The following is a 19,574-nucleotide window of genomic DNA, read 5'->3' as shown; positions in this document are numbered from 1 at the left end:
ATTGTACATTGACATTTGTAGGCAAACACGGCAACCAACTTATGCACAGTAATTTTCCACACATAGCCCCCACCCTCTGGAACTCCATCCCTCCATCCTTCCGCCTCGCCCCCTCCAAGACCCATCTCAAGACTCTCCTCTTTGACTGTGCTTTTGATCACCTTGCTTCCCCCCCGCCCTCCATCCTCGCCAACCCTAACTCGGTTCTGAAACACTCTGTTCAGCACCTTGGGATATCCTCCTGACGTGAAAGGTGCTATACAAATGTCATTTTGTTGTTGAGTGTATTGGTCGACTGTCAGCCTGATACCATGAAAGTATTCAATGGCCAAAGTAGCAAAATAATTGAACACAGTAGTTCAGAATCCTAGTGTTGAGGAAAAAGGCTGATGCACAATTAAGCTTGTGCACACCCTGCAGCCCAAGATTAGTAACACTCTTTCCACAGTCAATGTTGGGGTTCAAGCTTCTACATCAGGAATTGTAATTTAGCCTTAGCTGACATTCTAATATAGAGTTTCTCCAAATCAGCTCCCAAATCATTTTGTAGGGGATCTTTGGAAGAGTAGAAACCAAAGTTGCGCTGGTTCTTTTTTCTATGGCTGTAAAATTCCCAAGTCACCAGGACAGCCCTCACCAGTTGTGAATGAAAATACTGTTTAAAGGATGTCAGCAACATGTTAAGCTATCCACTGTTAAAATGAATAAACATTTTAATTGCTTTAAAAAATTACTCACCTGGCCAAAGCACTTGGGTTCTTCAGTGAGTTTTATTAACTTGCAATACTACTCCTCTATCTAATTAAAAAGGGTAAAGAGCAATGAATTCTACATAGAATCCAGCAAACTCCACTAGTTTATAATACCTGTAGCCAGAGCAGATTCCATTTGAATCCAATGTTTTCTAAGCTCGTCTTCAAATTAATTATCTCTGTGGCATCAAGCCTGCTGAGACATCTTAGAAACATATGGTGAAAACCCTTTGAACAGCTGATGCAGTTTTGAAGCACTTGGAATGATGATTTTAAAAAAGGTAAAATATCACAATTATCTCAGAATCCTAACATCAACAACTTGCATTTATGCAGGAACCTTCACATAGGGCAACATCTGAGGTCTTGACAAGGTTAGGGTTGGATGCCCAGAAAGGGGGAGGGGCGATAAATGTGTTTGAAGGTAGGATTTGAAGTGGGACTTAGACAAAGAGAGGGGCTGAGGATTGGTAGTGGGAGATCCAGAGGTCAGCAGTGTAGGAACTGACGTTTTGGGGGCTAATGTTGGCGAGGAGAGGATGAGGACGAACAGCAAGCAGGAGTTAACTGACTGGAGGAGTACTGAAGATCAGAGAGGAGGAAATACCAGGGAGTTGATGCATTGTAGGTTAAATCGATCTGATGGGAGAAAGGGAGCAGTGGAATCGGTTGAGGACAGGGGTATTGGGTGCACAGAGCTTGATGCAGGTGGTGGAGTGTTGAATGATTAACAGCTTGTGAATGGTGGAGATAGGGAGACAGCAATGAGTGCATTGGAGAAGTCTAAGCTTTCACATAACGAAGGCAAAATGAGTGTTTCAAAGGCATTCAAACATCATTTTGCTTTGTGAAGCACTTTGGGACGTCCTCCTGACGTGAAAAGCACTATATCAAATGCAAGGATTATTATTATTATATACTGATTGAAGAAAGGTTTCCCTTACTGAGTGCATTCAATGTAAATAGGAGGATAAAACCTCAGTGACTACATCAGTGTAATCTACTGAGAATATGTAAAGCCTAATCATAAGTCATGCAATGAAACATATTTAAGGAGTGAGCAGTTAGTTTCCCCCTTCCCATTGCTAAACAGCTAACTGTACTCACGCCTACTAGAGGTGGATAATAAATGAATAACCTACCAGTTGGATTTAGCAGTAACCAAATCGGTTTTATTCCTAAAGTTAGACGTAGTTTTTAAACGCAATTGCAAAGAACATTTCTATTTTATGCCAATTGTTTCAGAAATTCTATCATCAGCTTCAAACATCAAATTGCAACATAGCAGCAAGTTATAATGCCAAAGGCATATTCTGTAGAATTATCACACACTTGCTACAATACTGTATAATTAAGGATGCTAATTCCCTTTGTACTTTATTCTTAAAATTTTATGTACAAGGAGGACTGATTTACTAATGTACATTCAAATATAGAAAGTTTACACATGGGTATTGTATAGAACAGGTCACAATGACAATAGGTATTTATAGTATGTGAACATCCATGTTACATTTTCCAGAAGCTCTTTTTGCATCAGTAATAGAAGGCAATTATACATACAAATGGTTTATGGTTGTAATAAGCTGACTCATTTTGAAGATTAACAAATAGCAGAATTAGAGAGGTCCAAGGCCTGATTTAGGAAACACATTTAGTTGATGCCAATGTTGCTTTTCAGAAAATATTTCATTCTACCATGCCCTTAAGATGGCAGTCAAGTGTTTCACATTTGGGCGTCAGATACCAATTTCACTTCTCTGCTATCTTACAGAGAACCGTAAAACACCAATTATAAAATTAAGAAAAAATCCAGTATTGAGATTCACAGTCTTAATACAGCTACAAAGGAACAAAAATACTTCAGTTACAAGAAAAAACCTTGCATACTCTGTCTCTGCTTTGATCCATACAGTGCTACCATTGTTAAATGCTGAACATGTTGGATCACTGGTAAAATGATCACTTTACAAATAAAAATTATAGACAGAGCTGTTACACTTACAATGCAACACAAAGGAGACATGGGACAGCTCATTTTCATATTGATTCCATTCCAACCCAACAGTTAGAGGGTCTTAGTAAAACAAGAATAGTCCATAGATATGACAGTTCAATCTTGAAGGCATGGAGTGTAGATCATCTTTCATCTGGCCAAGTCAACCACTTCATTGTCTACAGGGGGTGGCCCACTTGGTAATACCGTTGTCATTGTCCCTGCAGTTAGATAACCAGCGATTCCAGGGCCTGCATAAAGTGATGCAAATAATCAAAGTAAATTTTCAGTAGAATTCGGACTGTACTGCAGCACTTCTACTATATGCAGAGTAAACTGAATATTCAGCTGCAAAACTGGCAATTTAAAAATTATTCCACTGAAAAATGTAAAGATTCAAACCAGCAACAAAATCTACATTTATATATTTGTGGTTATAATTATTTATTGATGCTTGATCCATTCCTCTTACATCTACCTTTTCATATTGATTCCATTCCAACCCTACAGTTAGAGGGTCTTAGTAAAACAAGAATGGTCCATAGTGCCCCCAAATGTATTCCTAGAAACCTTTGATATTTGTAATACATATAACCCACTATTCTCAGATGAGAAGGCAGATAACCAACCCCTAGGCTCTACCAAACCACTTACCCCATCAGTGACAGGGATGTATTCAATGAAGCAGATAAGCCCACAACTAATCCCTGCTTTGGGGATTCAACGCTCCCAAATAGCATCCCCGAGACTGGGAGTGCACTATCTGGAAGTCTAGTGTTGAATTCACATGCTATACATCCACAACACATTGAGCTGTCAGCATTAGTGAAATGTGCTTTGTATAACATATGCAGATAAGTTTATTTTTCTCTATATACCAGTACTTGAAAGTGATCCAGATGACCCCAAATATGTCATGTGTATCAAAGGATTCAACTTGGGGTGGGTGGGGGCAGAAGAAGAAACAGTATTCTACCACATTTGGGTACACTTGAATAGTGCATCCGGTTTTAAAAGGTTACAGTGCTTTGTTGAGGACAAACATAAAACAAGCAATAATTTGGGGGAAAAGGTGTGCAGCATCAGTAAATGTCACCAGTCATACACAGCAAAGTATTAAGCTTGATAAGGAAACAAATCAGTCACATAGTGTAAAGAATCTTGAGAATATTAATTGATTTTAAAATGAAACATTGAGCGTTTGTGTTAACAGAAACTTGGTCACTATTAACATGTAATGTATTCACAGTACAAAAGATATGAATGAAAATAAAACTGCATAAATATTGTGAAAGAACCACATATTTAACTTTACAAGCCTCACAAAACAAATTTAGCAAGAATATAATCTACCTTTGTCAGACCTAATGAGAAATGAGCATAGTGCTGGAATAGAAGCCCTAAAGGCCACTTCTGAGGTGAAGGGGGCTAGTACCAGTAAGAAGGGAAGGTGAGACACCTGGAGGGAAGAGAAAAGATACAGAAGATGACAGGGGAAAGCATAGAGAGAAAGCAATAGATTTCACTCTTTGGTAAGAGGGAAAAAGCTTGCATTAGTATATACACCTCTCAAATTTCCTATGAATTGGTAAATAAATTCAAGGTCATTGTCAATGCTAAATCAAGGATGCACCAAGTATTTTAGAGATTTAAAACACATTTTTCCTCTTAGAAAACAATGACGTTTTCATTCAATTGTTGGATTTAGCTTCTGGGTCTCAAAGGTAGAGTTACAAAACAGTTGGTTCACATTAATTAAACATGTGCTCCAACAAATTGCCACTGACATCTGAGTGGCTCTTTTTCTTCTTTTAACCCAGAAGATAACCTGGTTTCCATGAGGTCAAGTGGATAAAGGTTCTAAATACATTGGAGAAATATGGACTAAATAAATGTAATACTAATTTACTAAAATAACAGGGAAATGAAATGCACAATGGGCCAAATGGCCTGCATCTGTGCTATACATTTCTATGGTTCTAAGTTGTAAGATTGTTTCAGGGAGAGGAACATATAAGAGAGGGGTGTTCCCAGGTAGCCAAGAAAACAATATTAGTATAGAATTTTAGGGATGAACAGAGGGGTGTAAGGAAAGGAAGGGTGGGGGAGAAAAAAAGTTGATTGGCAACTTGATAATCATTTTACAGAATAAAATTGTCTGCATCTGCTTTAAATGCAATACAAGCAGACACATTACTAACCTGTAAGATATCCTGCTGTTTGTGACTCAGAAATGAACAAATCGTGCTTCTGGTCTTTGAAGGCACTCCAGACAGAAGAACGAGACAGGATTTCATTCACCTAAGATAAAAATAGCAGGAGCTCAAAACCAATTCTCACCTTGTTAGTAGGCTTTAAAAAAATTACATTATTACAAAACATACATTATTACAAAATATTGGATCTTTAAGAAAAGTAGTATTTGTCCTCACTGCCAGCTATTCCACCCAACCCAATTAAACCATATCCTGGTTTACAAAAACACAAGTTGCCCCCCAGGAAACTCCCAAACCGGGTCCCAAGCTGTCTACATTAGTGCAGACCCAATACCTTACATCACGACTTCATGAGCAAGTCAATCCTCTGGATCGCTTCTCCAATTGGGCAAGCCCTGTTTGAGCCTAGTGACCAAGAATCAAGATAGCCCTTATTCTGGTTTTTCCATTCCCACTTTGGGGATGGATCACACTCAAGATTAGAACCAGCCTTTTCCTGATCCCAGTCAGAGGTTGAGGGCAAGGCATTTCTGAGCTCAGCAACTCAATCCCCTGAATAAATCATGGCAAGGCTGAGAAAGATGCAGTCACTCACACAGAACCCCAAAGGGAGAGCAAGCTACAGGAACTACACTAGGGAATCAATAATCACATCAGAAACTGAAAGTGATGAGAACCAAATGATCTGGAACAAATCTGTAGAAATAGGTTAGATGTTTTCTCTTCAAGTACCATTGAGCAAAGCAAGACATTTGGACAATCAGAAAACCTTAATAAAGCTTTCAGCCCACATCACTTTCCTTTTACTACACTCCCCAGATTATTTTATCAAACCAAGAAAATGAATGGAAAAAATGAACTTGAGCTAATTAAGATTGAAGGGTTTACAACATTTGGATTCAAGTAAATATGTTTTTACAAACTTACCTGTTCGCCAAACTGCAGACTCCGTGTCATTGATTTAAGTGCATTTACTATCTGAGCTTTTGTGGCTGCTGGGTTTTCAAGGCTCTCTAGACCAATTCCTTCCAGTAGCCTCAATAAGTATGGAACCAACTCAGCTTTCAATCCCTGTGTTGCAAAAAAGATTCTCAACAAGACAGTCCAAATGGATAAGTGTTTTTTTTTAATAAAAGGAAGATAAAGTAACATGAAAATGATGGGAGTTTAAATGTACAAATTGGCTCAACAAAATGTATCCTAAATCCCCCAAATGAGATTGCTTTGAGCCACCCAGACTAGGAAGGTCCCAGTTTCAGATCTCAGTTATTGAGTTCATCTCAGCTGTTTTCATTGTTCTACCGACTGTTGTGATCAAGCACATCATTGGGGAATCACAGCAGTGGGCTCAATTGAGTTAAGCAAACCCTTCTCTCATGGTCAAATAGGAAATATGCACATGCTAATTACCCAAGGTACCAAAGGATAGTCAACACTCATGCAAGCCAATGCCCATCAGGGAAAGGAGAGAAAGTGAAACAAAAGTATGCAATTTGCTGCAGGATTTGAAAACTGCTCAGCAAATACTAGATTCGCAAAAGAGACATGATTAAGTGAAACAAAAATTAATCTATAACCAATCTGATCTTGATCAGTATTTATATACTGTGGCTACCTAGCATTTTTGGAAGACAATTCAATTGCTAGGATCTCAGATTCCAACCATACCCACCTGTGCCACTAATTCAGTTTGTTCTTTCTGAAACATTCGATTTAGTGCTTCAGAGGCGAGGCCGACCATATCCGAGCGTATTTTCATTCCATTCATTAGAGGTCCAATAGTTTCTAGTGCTGCCATAGCTCGAACACACAACTTAAAAAGGAAGAATTCAAGTTAAATCATCACCATTTCAATAGACCAATGCGTCTACTTGCACTTAAAATGACCCAGTGGCTCGCTCCTGCAAGTGTAACAGCTTGCATCTGACTGAATCAACACTTGAAAGCTCAGGCCAGACAAGCTGCAGAAGTTAAGGCCATGTGAAGAAACTAACTCAAAGAATACATAATTTATGGAGAGTTTAAAGATTCAACAATAGTGCAGAGAGTTTAACATAAAGGCTGATCTTGCAGGAGTATTCTAAACTCACCAGCTGGTGCTCTCTTCCAGAGGGAAACAAAGGCTGCAGTGGTTAGTAAATTAAATCTCAGACTGGACAAAATGTTATAACATAAAGCAAGTTTTCAGTTAATTTAAAGCAGCAAAGGGACTGTTCTGGACATCATGATGGTGCATGTCTTTAAAAAGGATTACTGAACTTTGAGTGAATTCACCACTGAAAGTTTTAAACCCTTAAGTCAAGTCAAGTATTCTCATGGAACAAACGATTTATCGAAGGTTCAGGAGCAACTATGCTGTTCAACATCATTCTGCAACAGTGGATCCAACTTTTAAAGGTCCAGGTAAAGCTCTAAATTCAGAATAAAATGTGCAACATTGTAACACAGCAAAATTTTACCTCATTGTCAGCGAGAGAATGGATCACCCGGATCGATGACTTGGGGATGGCAGTGTTTTTATGGTTGAGAGCTTGAATAATTTTAGGAAGGTGGCCTAATGGAGGTATTTGGTCTGCTAGCTGAGGCTGGGAATAAAAGAGGCAGACTGTTGCTGTGGTAACGGTTTCTAAGGTTTCACCCTTTGAAGGGAAGGGGAAGAGAGAAGAGAAGAAAATATGCAATTAGTCTTTCATTTCTGCATTGATTCATATGTTTAACCTGTAGATTGGAACATTCTCTTTGGGTCAACGTGATTCTCCAATTTCACAAACAGCCCATGCAATTAATGCTGTGGTTATTACTCACACATTTTAATCAACTGACATTTTTCTGATGGCCATATTTCCACTGAAGCACTTACATGTGGATTATTCGCTTCCAGCAGCTCTGTAAGTTTCTCCATCAATGCAACGAGAAATTCACGAGGTTTTCGAAGAACCCAACCAGGTTGTACAATAAAGATCCTCAAGAAGACCCCTCCAACAGAGAGTTCTCCTCCAACTTCACCAAACACTACAGCAAAGTCCTCAGGTAACTGAAGAAAAAAATCATGCATTTTGGTATCAATATATTACCCAAAAATACATTTAATCTACTTGAAGTGCTTGAAGGCTAAATCAAATGAAAGCATGACAGCAATTTTTGCACAGTAATGTTGCAAAGACAGCCATGAGTTGAATGACCGATTAATCTTGGATCGATGGCCAGGACTCCTGGAGAAATTCCCTTCGCTTTTCAAATAGTATCAAGTGATCTTTGTCCACCCAAACAGGCAGAGTGTGGCTTAATCACTTTTATTCCAGACCTCTGTAAATTTCTGCCTCAATCCCTCCACCTTGCTCCCTCTTTACCCATCTTCAGATCTCACCTGAAGACTTTCCTCTCACCTTCCCTTTCCCCCTGGCTTGGCTTCAAACTACATTGTTCAATGCTCTATTTCACTACATTGTTCAGAGACATTTGAGCAAAGGTCATTAAATCAGCCCCAACAATTTACTCATTAGTCATCATCAAGGAAATACGTCAAGTGTGGGGCGGGGGCGGAGAAGAAAAAAAGCAAGACAATATTGTTCCACTTACTGATTGAAAGAGAATGATTTTCTGCTCCCTCTAGTGGCAATTGGAACCTACAGTGTGCATTCAGTTTGGGGTTTTTAATCTCAACATTTAATCTGGACATAGAAAAGAGAGATTCTCCCTTCCATTTAGGACGCAAATTCTTATATGCAGTAATCACCTACAAAACACAATCACTACGCTTTGCAGTTAAATCCTGTAAAGAACTTTGATGTATCCTCCCGACTTTGATGTATCCTATCCTCCATGAAATGGAAGGAAATTATTACAGGCAGGTGCTTGAAACCTTAGCTGCTTTTGTAAGAGGATTATGTCTATATGGTGTTTAGTGGATAATCTGTTTACCCCACTCATTAAAAAAAACTTCAATAGATAAGGTAAAGCTTTCACCACCCATCACAAATCTAATGACTGCTTATATTATGAAGCAATAATATAATAATCCTTGCATTTGATATATTGCCTCATTGCATCGTCAAGACATCAAAGCGCTTCACAGGATATACTGTAAAATGGAATGACTATTTTGGGGTCAAAATATTTGAAACTTGTTGTATACAAGTTTCAAATCAGCTAAAACAAACATTTTATGCATCAGTTATCTTGGAATCTGTTGACCAGTATTTATAATCAATTTTCACCATCAGATCAATTTTCTCTGGATAACGAGATGAAAGACAAAGAACGAAAAAACTTTGCTATAATAAATTCACCTCTGATTGCATAATGGCATTATTTTCACAAAAAGAAGTTTGGTTACCAGTCAATGATTTTTAATTTCCATAATTTAACACAAATCCACCAAAAAAATAACAAAATTAGTCTTAGGCACAATAACTGTATTCCTATTTGTGAGACATTGGGGAGTTCATCACTGTTATTTACATTTACAAATTCTATCACAAGAAATATCCATCAGTTTACTATTTTTGTCTTTAGTCTTACCTTCCAATTCACATCTGGATTATCACGCTGTTGCTTGAAGTGGCTTTAAAAAAAGGAAAGTTCAACTTTAGATATTCCCGAATGAATCCAGGATTTATTAAAGGACATCAACTAGACTTAATGTAAGTTCTTCAAATGTAATTTGCACAAACTCCTTACTAGCCCTCCTAGGGGTATTCACAAAATTCAGCTCATTCAAAACTCCGCCGCCCGCATTCTCACCCGCACCAAACTTCATACCCCGATTACACCAGTCCTTGTCAAACTCCACTGGCTCCCTGTTACACACTTCAAGATCCTCACTCTAATATTTAAATCCCTCCATTCCTTGGCACCCCCAATCTCTCTAACCTCCTCTCTCCCCACAGCAGTACCCGCTGCATCTGCTCTACTGATTCCAGCCTCCTCCATATCCCCCGAATCCTCTGCTCCATTATCGGTGGCCGTGCCTTCAGCCACTACACCCTGAAACTTTGGAACTCCCACCTTCAACCCCTTCAGCTCGCCCCCTTCTTCCGCGCCTGAAGACCTTCCTCTTCGACTGTGTGTACAGTCACCTTCCCCCTCCCTCTCCCCCTGGCTCGGCCTCTGCCATTGTTAAGTGCTCTGAGACACCGGCTGGCGTGGAGGGTGCTATGGAAATGCAAGTTGTTGTTGTAAGATGTACAACTCCCAGTTTACATACTTGTTTGAGAAACTCCTCTAGTACACAGGTAGTTCCTAAGGCAATCATATGAATTTATTACCATAACTTACAGTAGGATGTATACGTGACGATTAAATTTGGTTATTCCTCAATTTGTAAGAATGCCTGCCATCATCATTAAAATAAAATAGGTTCCTAATATTTTAGTTTTAACACTTTTTTTTAATAAATGTTATTGTTATTTGTGCAAGCATTCCACAATACATTGCAATAATTCTTTAAAAACATCTGAACATGAAATTTGTTACATAGGGACAGAAAGAGGCCATTCTGTTATTGAATGGCCTTTCCTGAAATTGAGCGCATCAATTAAGTTACATGATTTATGACATTGTGTAAACTTTCCTATAAGAGTGCATCAGGTAAAGAGTTTTGGTAACCAATATATGTTAGCCTTCTTACTTGAGCATCATATCTTGAACAGTTGTAGACACTTTCTCCCTGGAGTTTTCATTCCAGATCAGCTCTGGATTTTCATGGGTGCCCTCAAATATCTGCACAGATGCTTCAGGGTTGTCCCTCATGGCATCCATGAAGACACCAGGTAGAAACTTGGTCAATATAATTCTTACCTAAGAGTGCAATTGTTATTGAAACAAATTAAGAAACTGTAACAAAGGCATTTGACTGCATTGCAGTGATAAATAAATACAAGTTGAATGATTTGCACTTAAAACTGTCATGGAGAGCTTCTTCCATTTTGAATGAACTCATCTTCCAAAATGATATTTAATTTATAAAGCGCAGGATCCAATCTGCCTTCTTGATGGATTTCTGATCCTACCTTGTGATGCATGGATTTGTACCCTCAGAAACCTCAACTCTATTGAGACAATTCAGGCTATATTTAATATTTTAATTTATTTACTTCCACTTATTCTTTATTTTATAATGTAGTACCTCACATTTATCTGTTCTTATTCCAATTAGCTACAATACAGGAACTATTTAAAGTACTCTCTTCAAACTAGCTCAAGCAGTAGTAGTGGATGTAGTAGAATCCTCTCACCTAATTCGAAATCCTTCATGTTTGATAGTACCAATACAACCCCAGAATCGTTGAATTTTCCCAGGCGAGGGGGTGGGGCAGAGAGCAAGGGCGTTCAATGTCCCCGAGTATCAATTTATGCAGCATCTTCACATAATTCTTGCATTTGATATAGAGCCTCATCACACTGTTGAACTGTCTCAAAACACTGCATGGGATTTTACTGTGGGGTGTGGTGAATGTATGTTTATAGGTGAACTTGACAGTTAATTTGCACACAAGTGTTCCACAAACAGCCATGCAGTGAATACTCATTTTTATTTGGAGGTTTGTTTGTTGGCCAGAACAGAGGAAAACATTGTCTTCTTTTTTTTCAAAAATGCAATGGGATTTTAACTGGCATATGGGATCAGAGTATAACATCTCATCTAAAGCACAAAATCTTCCACAACGCAGTACTCCCCAAGCACCGAATTGGAGAGTCAACCTGGACTATGAGCTCAAAGCCCGAAGTGGGGCATCAACCCATAACCAATAGGATTTACTTGTGGGTGGGGTGATCTGTCACACATACTCCATTCTTTGTAGGTAGATATTGAGATAATATTCTGAGAGTATCCAAAGTCCTGCAGCATGTTTTTCTTACACTGAGACAGAAGATCAGGATCTTTTGGCTAAACTAATGTCAAATGGTGCCTTGTAGTTTATCACTGATTGATCCAATTTCATTAAATATTGTTATGAATCACATACCTTTGGCCCAATAAGTTTGTCTGTAATCATTTTGGCAAACAATTCTGCAGTCTGTGCTCGAACCTGGGGATTCGTCGAGTTACAAAACATGTCCAGCAGATATATAAGAGCACCTGTGCAGAAGCAGAATACAGCAGTTGAATTCTCAAGTATGGCATTCTTATGATGTTCATTTAACGAACAAACATGTACAACACAAACACAAAATAGCAATTTGAGGGGTATGCAACTATGTTAATTTGATAGATGGTATGAACCTCACATACTGCTTATCCCCACTAGTAAAGAGTCTAGACTTAGAGACACTGGATCAGCATATCAGTGACTCCCAAATAATGGTCTCAATTGTAATGAACACAACACCCAAATTAAGGATATTTTAGAACTACCAAAGCTTATCTAAATGAATGGCAATAGATTTGTAACAATTCATGGTTTCAAATTTTTGTTCCGTGCTGGGAAACACCTTACTTCCATTGTTGCCTGGCAATTCAGCCTCAGCAACAGAAGCAAACAAGTCAAACTACTTCACAGCACTGGTATCCTTTCTTCGTTGTAATCAAAATTGCAGCTGAATTTACACAAGGGTACAACTCATTGCACAACCGATGATATGTGCCATCAAATATGTTAGAACTGCACAACATCAGAAGTTTAAAAAATCCTCAAGTAAACTCAATATCAGGGAAATGGAAATAAAAATGGAATAACGCAGCTTTTAAACCACTTTTTAAAAATGGTTCATTTAATTTACTGCAAGTCCTAAAAAGACTAGAAGCAAATTATGTTGCTTTTGTAAGAGAAACTGGAAGCTGTCAAATAGATTTGGTACCAAAGATGTGATTTACTATTACTTCTAGATTCATCTTGTTATGCAAAATCCTCAGAAAAATTCAGATTAAGACTAATTGTAATTCATTGTAATCCAAACATCAATCATTCAATTTTCTGACATGATGTGAGCTCTAGCTTTTGATGCGCATATATTTTGAACTCCTGCAAAATACATTATTATAACACAACTTCTCAGCTTAACTTGTTTGACTGCTTTGCTTCTAACAGTGAACTACACTTTGGGTTAGTACTGAAGCCTTGTACTGGATTTTGGTTAGCTTTTCCACAATTAAGTGATTTTTTATTTTGCAGTTGGAAAAGCAAACATTACCTTTTCCCATGGCTTCTTTGATAATCTTTGTATTTGATGTCAAAGCATGAAGTGTTTCAAGTACAAGTTGACGACCTAGAAAAAAAAAAACATGTTGATGTACAAAATATCCTGTTATTTACCATTTCGAATCTAACCTCATTTGAATGGAGAGCATCAAACAGAAGTCATGCTATATTCCAGTCGGATGGACAGAATTGTGGAGGAAAAAAAAGGTCAAATGCAGGAGCTTCTGGCCCCACCAGGTGACTGATTAAAAGCTCTGAATGTCAAGCAGGACAGCTGGTTTAGTTAAAAATAAATTCTAAATACTTCCAAAAACACACATTAGATAGTGCTCAACACCAAAAGCCATAAGTCAGTATATAATGGAACAATTCTTATCTACAGACTGTTCTACCTTTCACTTGAGAGCCAGGTACCAGTGAAGGTTAGACCAATGGCACAAACCATTACTTTTCTCAAATTCCAATAATTGAAAAATATTCAGTAAGTCGGCCCTAAATTGCCAGATAATCATCCTTACATTTAGCAACTTTAATAATAAAATAATAATCCTTGCATTTGATATAGCACTTTTTCACATCTAGACGTCTCAAAGCACTTCACAAAATATACTGTAAAGTGAACTGACTGTATATTTGTGGGCAAAACGTGGCAGCCAATTGCGCACAGCAGTGGCCCACAAACAGTCGTGGATTAGGTGACCAATTTATTATTGTTTTTTTTCTTGAGGGATTATTATCAGGTGCGTGGAGTAACGAAACTTGCCCAAGGTTTCACCCTGCCATGAATCGAACCCAGGTCTCTCGCTTGCGAGGCAAGTGCTCTAACCACTGAGCTACAGGACTCCAAGTCAAATTAGTAAGAGCTTCAGTAAGCCACATGCTTTCAAGTTTGTCAGGGATGAAATTGATTTCTAAAATAATGCTTATAAAAAATTTAAAACCCAAAATATCAGGAGTATCTCATCCTACCATTACAGACAGAACATCCAACATTTCTAAAAGAACCTGCTGTTTAGTTAAATACAGGTGATGGTAGGTTTCCAAAGCAAATTAACTTGCTTGTGAAAAGTAAATCTGCACTGATACAATTCTTTTTGAACAAAGTAAATCTGTTGTAAATTAGGTACTTACTGGTTGGCAATGAATGTAGCAGAATAAGAAGGTTCGCAAGGACCATTGAGTCAGCAATGTTAGTTACACATTCTTGGTTGGCAGTCACTATATTCACCACCTGCAATACAACAGCAACACATTCAGAAGCCCTTTTTGCAGACGAATACAAACAAGTTTCACAAACTGCTGAGATGATGCTTCAAGTTGAGACAGCAACAGATTCACTATTAAACTGCTGAAGACCTGCACAGCTAAAGTGCTATTCACAGGTTGGTGTTTAGAGTGCATAACGCAAGCTCCATCCTCCACTTTGGTCGCTGCACTTGGCAGCTCTAAACAGGCATTCAGGCACTTGGCCAGAATATCCGGATATGATCCCTGGTGAACACCTATAATGCTCATATTTAGCTTATGTGAGGCCAGTTCAGAACAACATTGGAAGCATCCTAGGGTGATGCTGTCTATTTACTTAGCTGCAATAAGAGGACAGCCTGAAAATAAAGATCGAGTACAGAAAACATCAGTGTGCAACAAAACTTACCTCTAGTGCTAGTTGTTGAACCTGGCCAGCTCCATGCACTCGTAAGAGAGAGAAAATCAACTTGAAATGACCAGTGCATTCTGACTCAGCACCTACAAAATTAATGTTAGCCAAAATTAAAAACTGGAAAAATTTAATATTAAGATACCACACAAGCTATCTTGGTGGCTGATCCATAAATCACCTGGGGATGCCTTTCTAATGGGTATACTAAAATTTTGGACCTATTGGATAAAGATTCTGGAAGGGTTTTGATTGAGATTTTTCACAAAGAGAACATTAATGTGAGGAAAACAATTCATTAAGTATTAGAAAAAGATTGAAGATGGAGAGCAAACATCGTACAAGTTGACTCAGAAAATGCATAGGAACCTACACACGAGAGAAATTGAGATAGATCAACAGATTTTGCAACATGTTTCAACAACTAACAAGTGATGCTTTTTGTGTGCAGAAAGAACACAAGTTTCCTGGCAGTAGAGCAACGTTTTTGTTCCAGGTATAAACAATGCTTTTGTTCCAGGCATAAACAAATCATTTGATTAGAATAACTTGTAGTGGTAGTTGTCCAACACTTTGTGCAGAACTGTCAGCCTTACCACATCTCTATGGAGTTAAAGGTAAAGATATTCTCTCGTACTCAAATAAAATTGTTTCTAACTTCCACCTATCATATGGTACCTCTCTGTGTACAACAACAACTTGCATTTATATAGCACCCTTAACACGGGGTAGGTCCCGGAGCGCTTGACAGTGGCGGAGTCTGACACCAAGCTAGGGGGAGAGGGAACGGGGAGGTGACCACTCCCTCACTAAATATATCAATCTAAGTATATTGGAATAAGAATCCCTTCAATAAGATTTCTACTTACTGTATATTGCCAATCACCATTCAGGACACTGACCTGGGTTGTTCTTGATGACATTACGCAAGGCTTCTAAGGCCATTTCAGCCCGCCTTAACCTGTCTCCATGCTGATCAGATTCCACTTTCCCAGTCTGAGTCATAGCCATCAGAGTGTGAAGATATTGAGCTTGTGATCCTATGTAGTCCAGCAGGCTTGCTGCAAAAGCCTTTGGAATCTAGGATAGAATTAAATGAGCAAGTAATAGTATTTTCTTTAGAACTTAATGCCAAGAAGCACTTTAAGCTAATTCATGTAGCAATATACTGCATTTTCTAAAGTCACCATCTCCTTAAGGCAATTTATTATCTTACCTCTAATGGGAATGTTGGCTGCTCATTGTAGACTCTGACGAAAACCTCACCAACTGCAAGCTCTTTAGCATGTTCACTGAAGGTAAATTCAGCACCATAATTTTTATCACAATCCCCCTTTGAAAAGAAAAATAAAGTGCTGAAGAGCAACTGATGAAGCAATTAGCCGAAGACGGTGCTTGAATTTATGATAAACTATTAAAAGGAGCAGTTAACCACCACAACAAACTGAGGAACTCATCTACCATGGCCATGAGACAAGCTTGTTTGCAGTATTCTTCGTGAAAAGTAAATCATAGGGAGCAAGACACGAAAAACCCTTTAAAAGCCAAGAGGATGATCTTTGCTAAATAGGGAGCAAATGATTTATGTGGAATGAAAAGGTTCCCAGAGAGCCAAATTCAAACTCTGAATTATCCTTGAACTGAAGGCATTAAATAATTTCCACAGAATGAGGCATAGTCCATTGAAAGACTCCAGATCATTATTTGTCTTTTCCTCAGACTGAACTTCAACTCTTGACTGGGGAGTATTATCCGAGATCTTTGGACTGATTATAAGTCTACTATATAAATAAAACAGTATAAAAACATGTTTTGGTACCCAGACACGATACATGAAGCTTTGGTGGTATTTATTTACATTGTCAGATGGACTGAAAGTCAGTTCAGAACAGAACCATTATCCAATTCAGGAAAAATTTCAAAAGACCTACCCTTTTCACCATGCCTTCTTGTTGACATACAAGGAACTCTAGCAACTCAGCCCTGGTACCATTATTCCAAATTAAATATGGATTCTCAGTGTTACTATTGAGCATCTTGAGAATCTGAAAATAGAAAACGAGTTCAATGATGATGATTTGAAAGTTACGTCCACAAATTCCTTAAACTACAAATGTACCAAGGATTCACTATAACACAATAGCTAGTTTCCAGAGCTTACAAATTAAGCACAAATCAGCATTAGTGCTCCCTCCCTCCATTCAAGGCCAGTCACAAAACATACCTTTCACCACACTTTGTCATTTCTCTGAATCTGATGGCCCCAAATATTTTGTGAACAGAAAATTGGCTAGTTCCATTCTGAAATCCTTTGCTGTTTCTTGTTCTTACACTTGTGCTAGTCAATTTCTACATGCTCAACAACGTTTTTCCTAAAAAAAATTCACATTTAAAATATGCAGAACTGGAGTTTCTTGGTGCCTTATTTTTCCTCCAGCAACATTCTGTAAAAGGTGTAGCTTTAATTTATTAAAGCCTTAATAAATTAGTGACACCCAACAAATTCAGCGAGCTGATGGGGAAAATAATTGGGCCTAATTTGTAATTGAATCAATTGAATCTTGTAAAGAGACCTTGATAGGGAGAAAGATTATTTAACCAACAAGAATGAATACTAGTCAGTGAGGGCAGGGAGACTTCCCACTCAATTCCCATTAACCTTGCAAGCCAAAGTCCCAACCGATAGGATGTTCCTAGCTGGTCAAGCAGTGAGTCGTTTGCCAAATAGTGCGTACAAACCCAAGATAGGCGGCTTTAGCTGGTTAAACAGCAGCATGACAAGCTTTTGCTCTTGCCAACTTGCACCAAATACCGTCTGAGATTAAGTAAGCAGGATATGTACACAGGGACATTTCTATGGATAGGAATCATGCATAAATGGAACTCTTTGGCTGAAATACTTGAGCATGGTAATGAGTTTTTGCACATGTCGGACATCTAGCTGACTGAAATGAATCATTGAAAAAATGCTTTAAAGTTAAGATCTGATAGAAACATCCCAAAACATATAATAATAATAACATTTGATATAGCGCTTTTCATGCCTTCTAGACGTCGCAAAGCACTTCCTAGAATACACTGTAAAGTGAATTGACTGTAGGTTTGTGGGCGAAACGTAGCAGCCAATTGCGCACAGCAGTCTCCCACAAACAGTCGTGGATTGAGTGACCTAATTGTTATTGTTTTTTTAAGGATTACTATCCCTGGAAAAGCGATCCGCCAATTGACTAACAACCGGGTTCCTACTTACTGCTAGGTAAACAGAGGCGTTTGGAGTAAGGAAACATGCCCAACATTTTGCATACAATGAAGGAATATTGCATGAGTGAACTATCAGATTATATCCTTACAAAATAAAGCTTACGAAAGCATCTGAGTTTATGCTAAAATGTAAATATAAAGGGTATGCGAAAATACTAGCACTCAAAGATGCTGTTGCAATGCAATAATGTTAAATGGCTCCAGGCACGCTTATACATTGTTTTTTTAAAAAAGCACAAGAGAAAAAGAGATGTACCTCTGCAGGACTATCTTGAGAAAGCCTTCTGGAGACATAAGGTGCTAATAGAGCTCCCAAACTTTTCCGTATTGTAGGATTTTCAGGTGTTGCATTTTCTTCCTTCAGATATCCACCCAACCGACTCAAAGCAATTACACAAAGCTTTGCAAGGCTGTTAGAAACTTCCTGTTTAAAAGTAGCAATTAATTTGGTTGCAATTGATTTTTTTCAAAACAAAGATCACAAACTATTAATTATTCACAAATCTATTTTGCAAGCAAGTAATTGCTTCATGTCTTGCAATTTTGCAGCACAAACTTCAACCAATTTAAATGTAAAAAGAACTAGTACAATGGAAATTAAGTTTGCACACATTACACTATACACACTGGTGTTTAGTTTAAATAAATACCTGCTGGTTGGTTTCCTCACACTTTTGAATTCCACTTTCTTCCAGTGTATAGTCATAGTTGAAGAGGTAGACAAGCAGGTGCCACAGAACACCAGCTTTAAATAAATGGTTCTGCAGCCAGTAATCCACAGCAAACGAACTAACACACTCAACTGCCATCATGGCCACCCGGGGCAGACACTGTACATGAAGACGAGCATTGAAAATATTGTGATCAGAATTATATTGTTCAGAATCTGCAGCATAATCAAATATTAATAGGTATAATGTGCTTAGACATCACTATTTTAAAAAAATCTGTAGCAGTGATGGAAAATAGAAGCCTATTACGACTATGCAGCATTAAGTGCACAAGTACTTACTTTCCCATAAAACAGCAATCGGCAGAGGTCTCTGATGACGTTCGGCATTTCAGTTATTTTTTCCCTGCAATCTTCAAATTGAGCTGCTACACTGTAGCATTTACAAATGTGTCCACACACCTAAAGCAGAAAGGGAACATTAATTCTATAGGATCAGTTCAGTGAATAAAACTCATACTAAAGGCAAATTTAAACTATGCTTACTTGCACAGCCATATCTTCTTTTTTGCTGGAGTTTGTTAACACTGCCACACAACGTGCAAAACCATCTTGCAACACCTGAAAAACAAGCAAACCTATAACCACTCTATTTCTTGTATAAAATTGCACGCTTACAAAAAATGGCCTCAGAAGTATCCAAAAGCAGGTTTGACAGTTTACGTCTCGATATTAATGTTGACCTGAGCTTTGGGAATTTATTTTACACAAGAGCTCCCAGCTGTATTCAGACGAGCTCCCAGAAAATATAAAGTCAATTCACTCCCATTTGGAAATCCAGCTAGACGTTAGTATATACAAGTCGCAATTGGTTTAGTACT

The 19,574-nt window shown here is 38.2% G+C and overlaps 1 protein-coding gene across 1 annotated transcript in view; it reads right to left on the bottom strand.

The window, feature by feature from the left end:
• Positions 1–2,098: 2,098 nt before the first annotated feature.
• The window catches only part of LOC103183385 (dnaJ homolog subfamily C member 13), an 82,780-nt gene continuing 65,304 nt past the window's right edge, over positions 2,099–19,574 (bottom strand). Inside the window, 19 exon segments of the mRNA XM_007900835.2 lie at positions 2,099–2,999; positions 4,950–5,049; positions 5,892–6,035; positions 6,637–6,777; positions 7,424–7,603; positions 7,825–7,998; positions 9,486–9,528; positions 10,594–10,763; positions 11,933–12,045; positions 13,098–13,172; positions 14,237–14,336; positions 14,760–14,851; positions 15,665–15,842; positions 15,979–16,095; positions 16,694–16,807; positions 18,280–18,447; positions 18,674–18,853; positions 19,036–19,155; positions 19,240–19,314. Of these exon segments, the coding sequence (XP_007899026.2) occupies positions 2,899–2,999; positions 4,950–5,049; positions 5,892–6,035; positions 6,637–6,777; positions 7,424–7,603; positions 7,825–7,998; positions 9,486–9,528; positions 10,594–10,763; positions 11,933–12,045; positions 13,098–13,172; positions 14,237–14,336; positions 14,760–14,851; positions 15,665–15,842; positions 15,979–16,095; positions 16,694–16,807; positions 18,280–18,447; positions 18,674–18,853; positions 19,036–19,155; positions 19,240–19,314 (2,385 nt within the window). The 3' untranslated portion in view covers positions 2,099–2,898.

This window comes from Callorhinchus milii, unplaced genomic scaffold (assembly GCF_018977255.1).
Source record: "Callorhinchus milii isolate IMCB2004 unplaced genomic scaffold, IMCB_Cmil_1.0 Scaffold2, whole genome shotgun sequence".
NCBI classification, from domain to species: domain Eukaryota; kingdom Metazoa; phylum Chordata; class Chondrichthyes; order Chimaeriformes; family Callorhinchidae; genus Callorhinchus; species Callorhinchus milii.
This window is presented reverse-complemented; position numbering and strand designations above follow the sequence as displayed.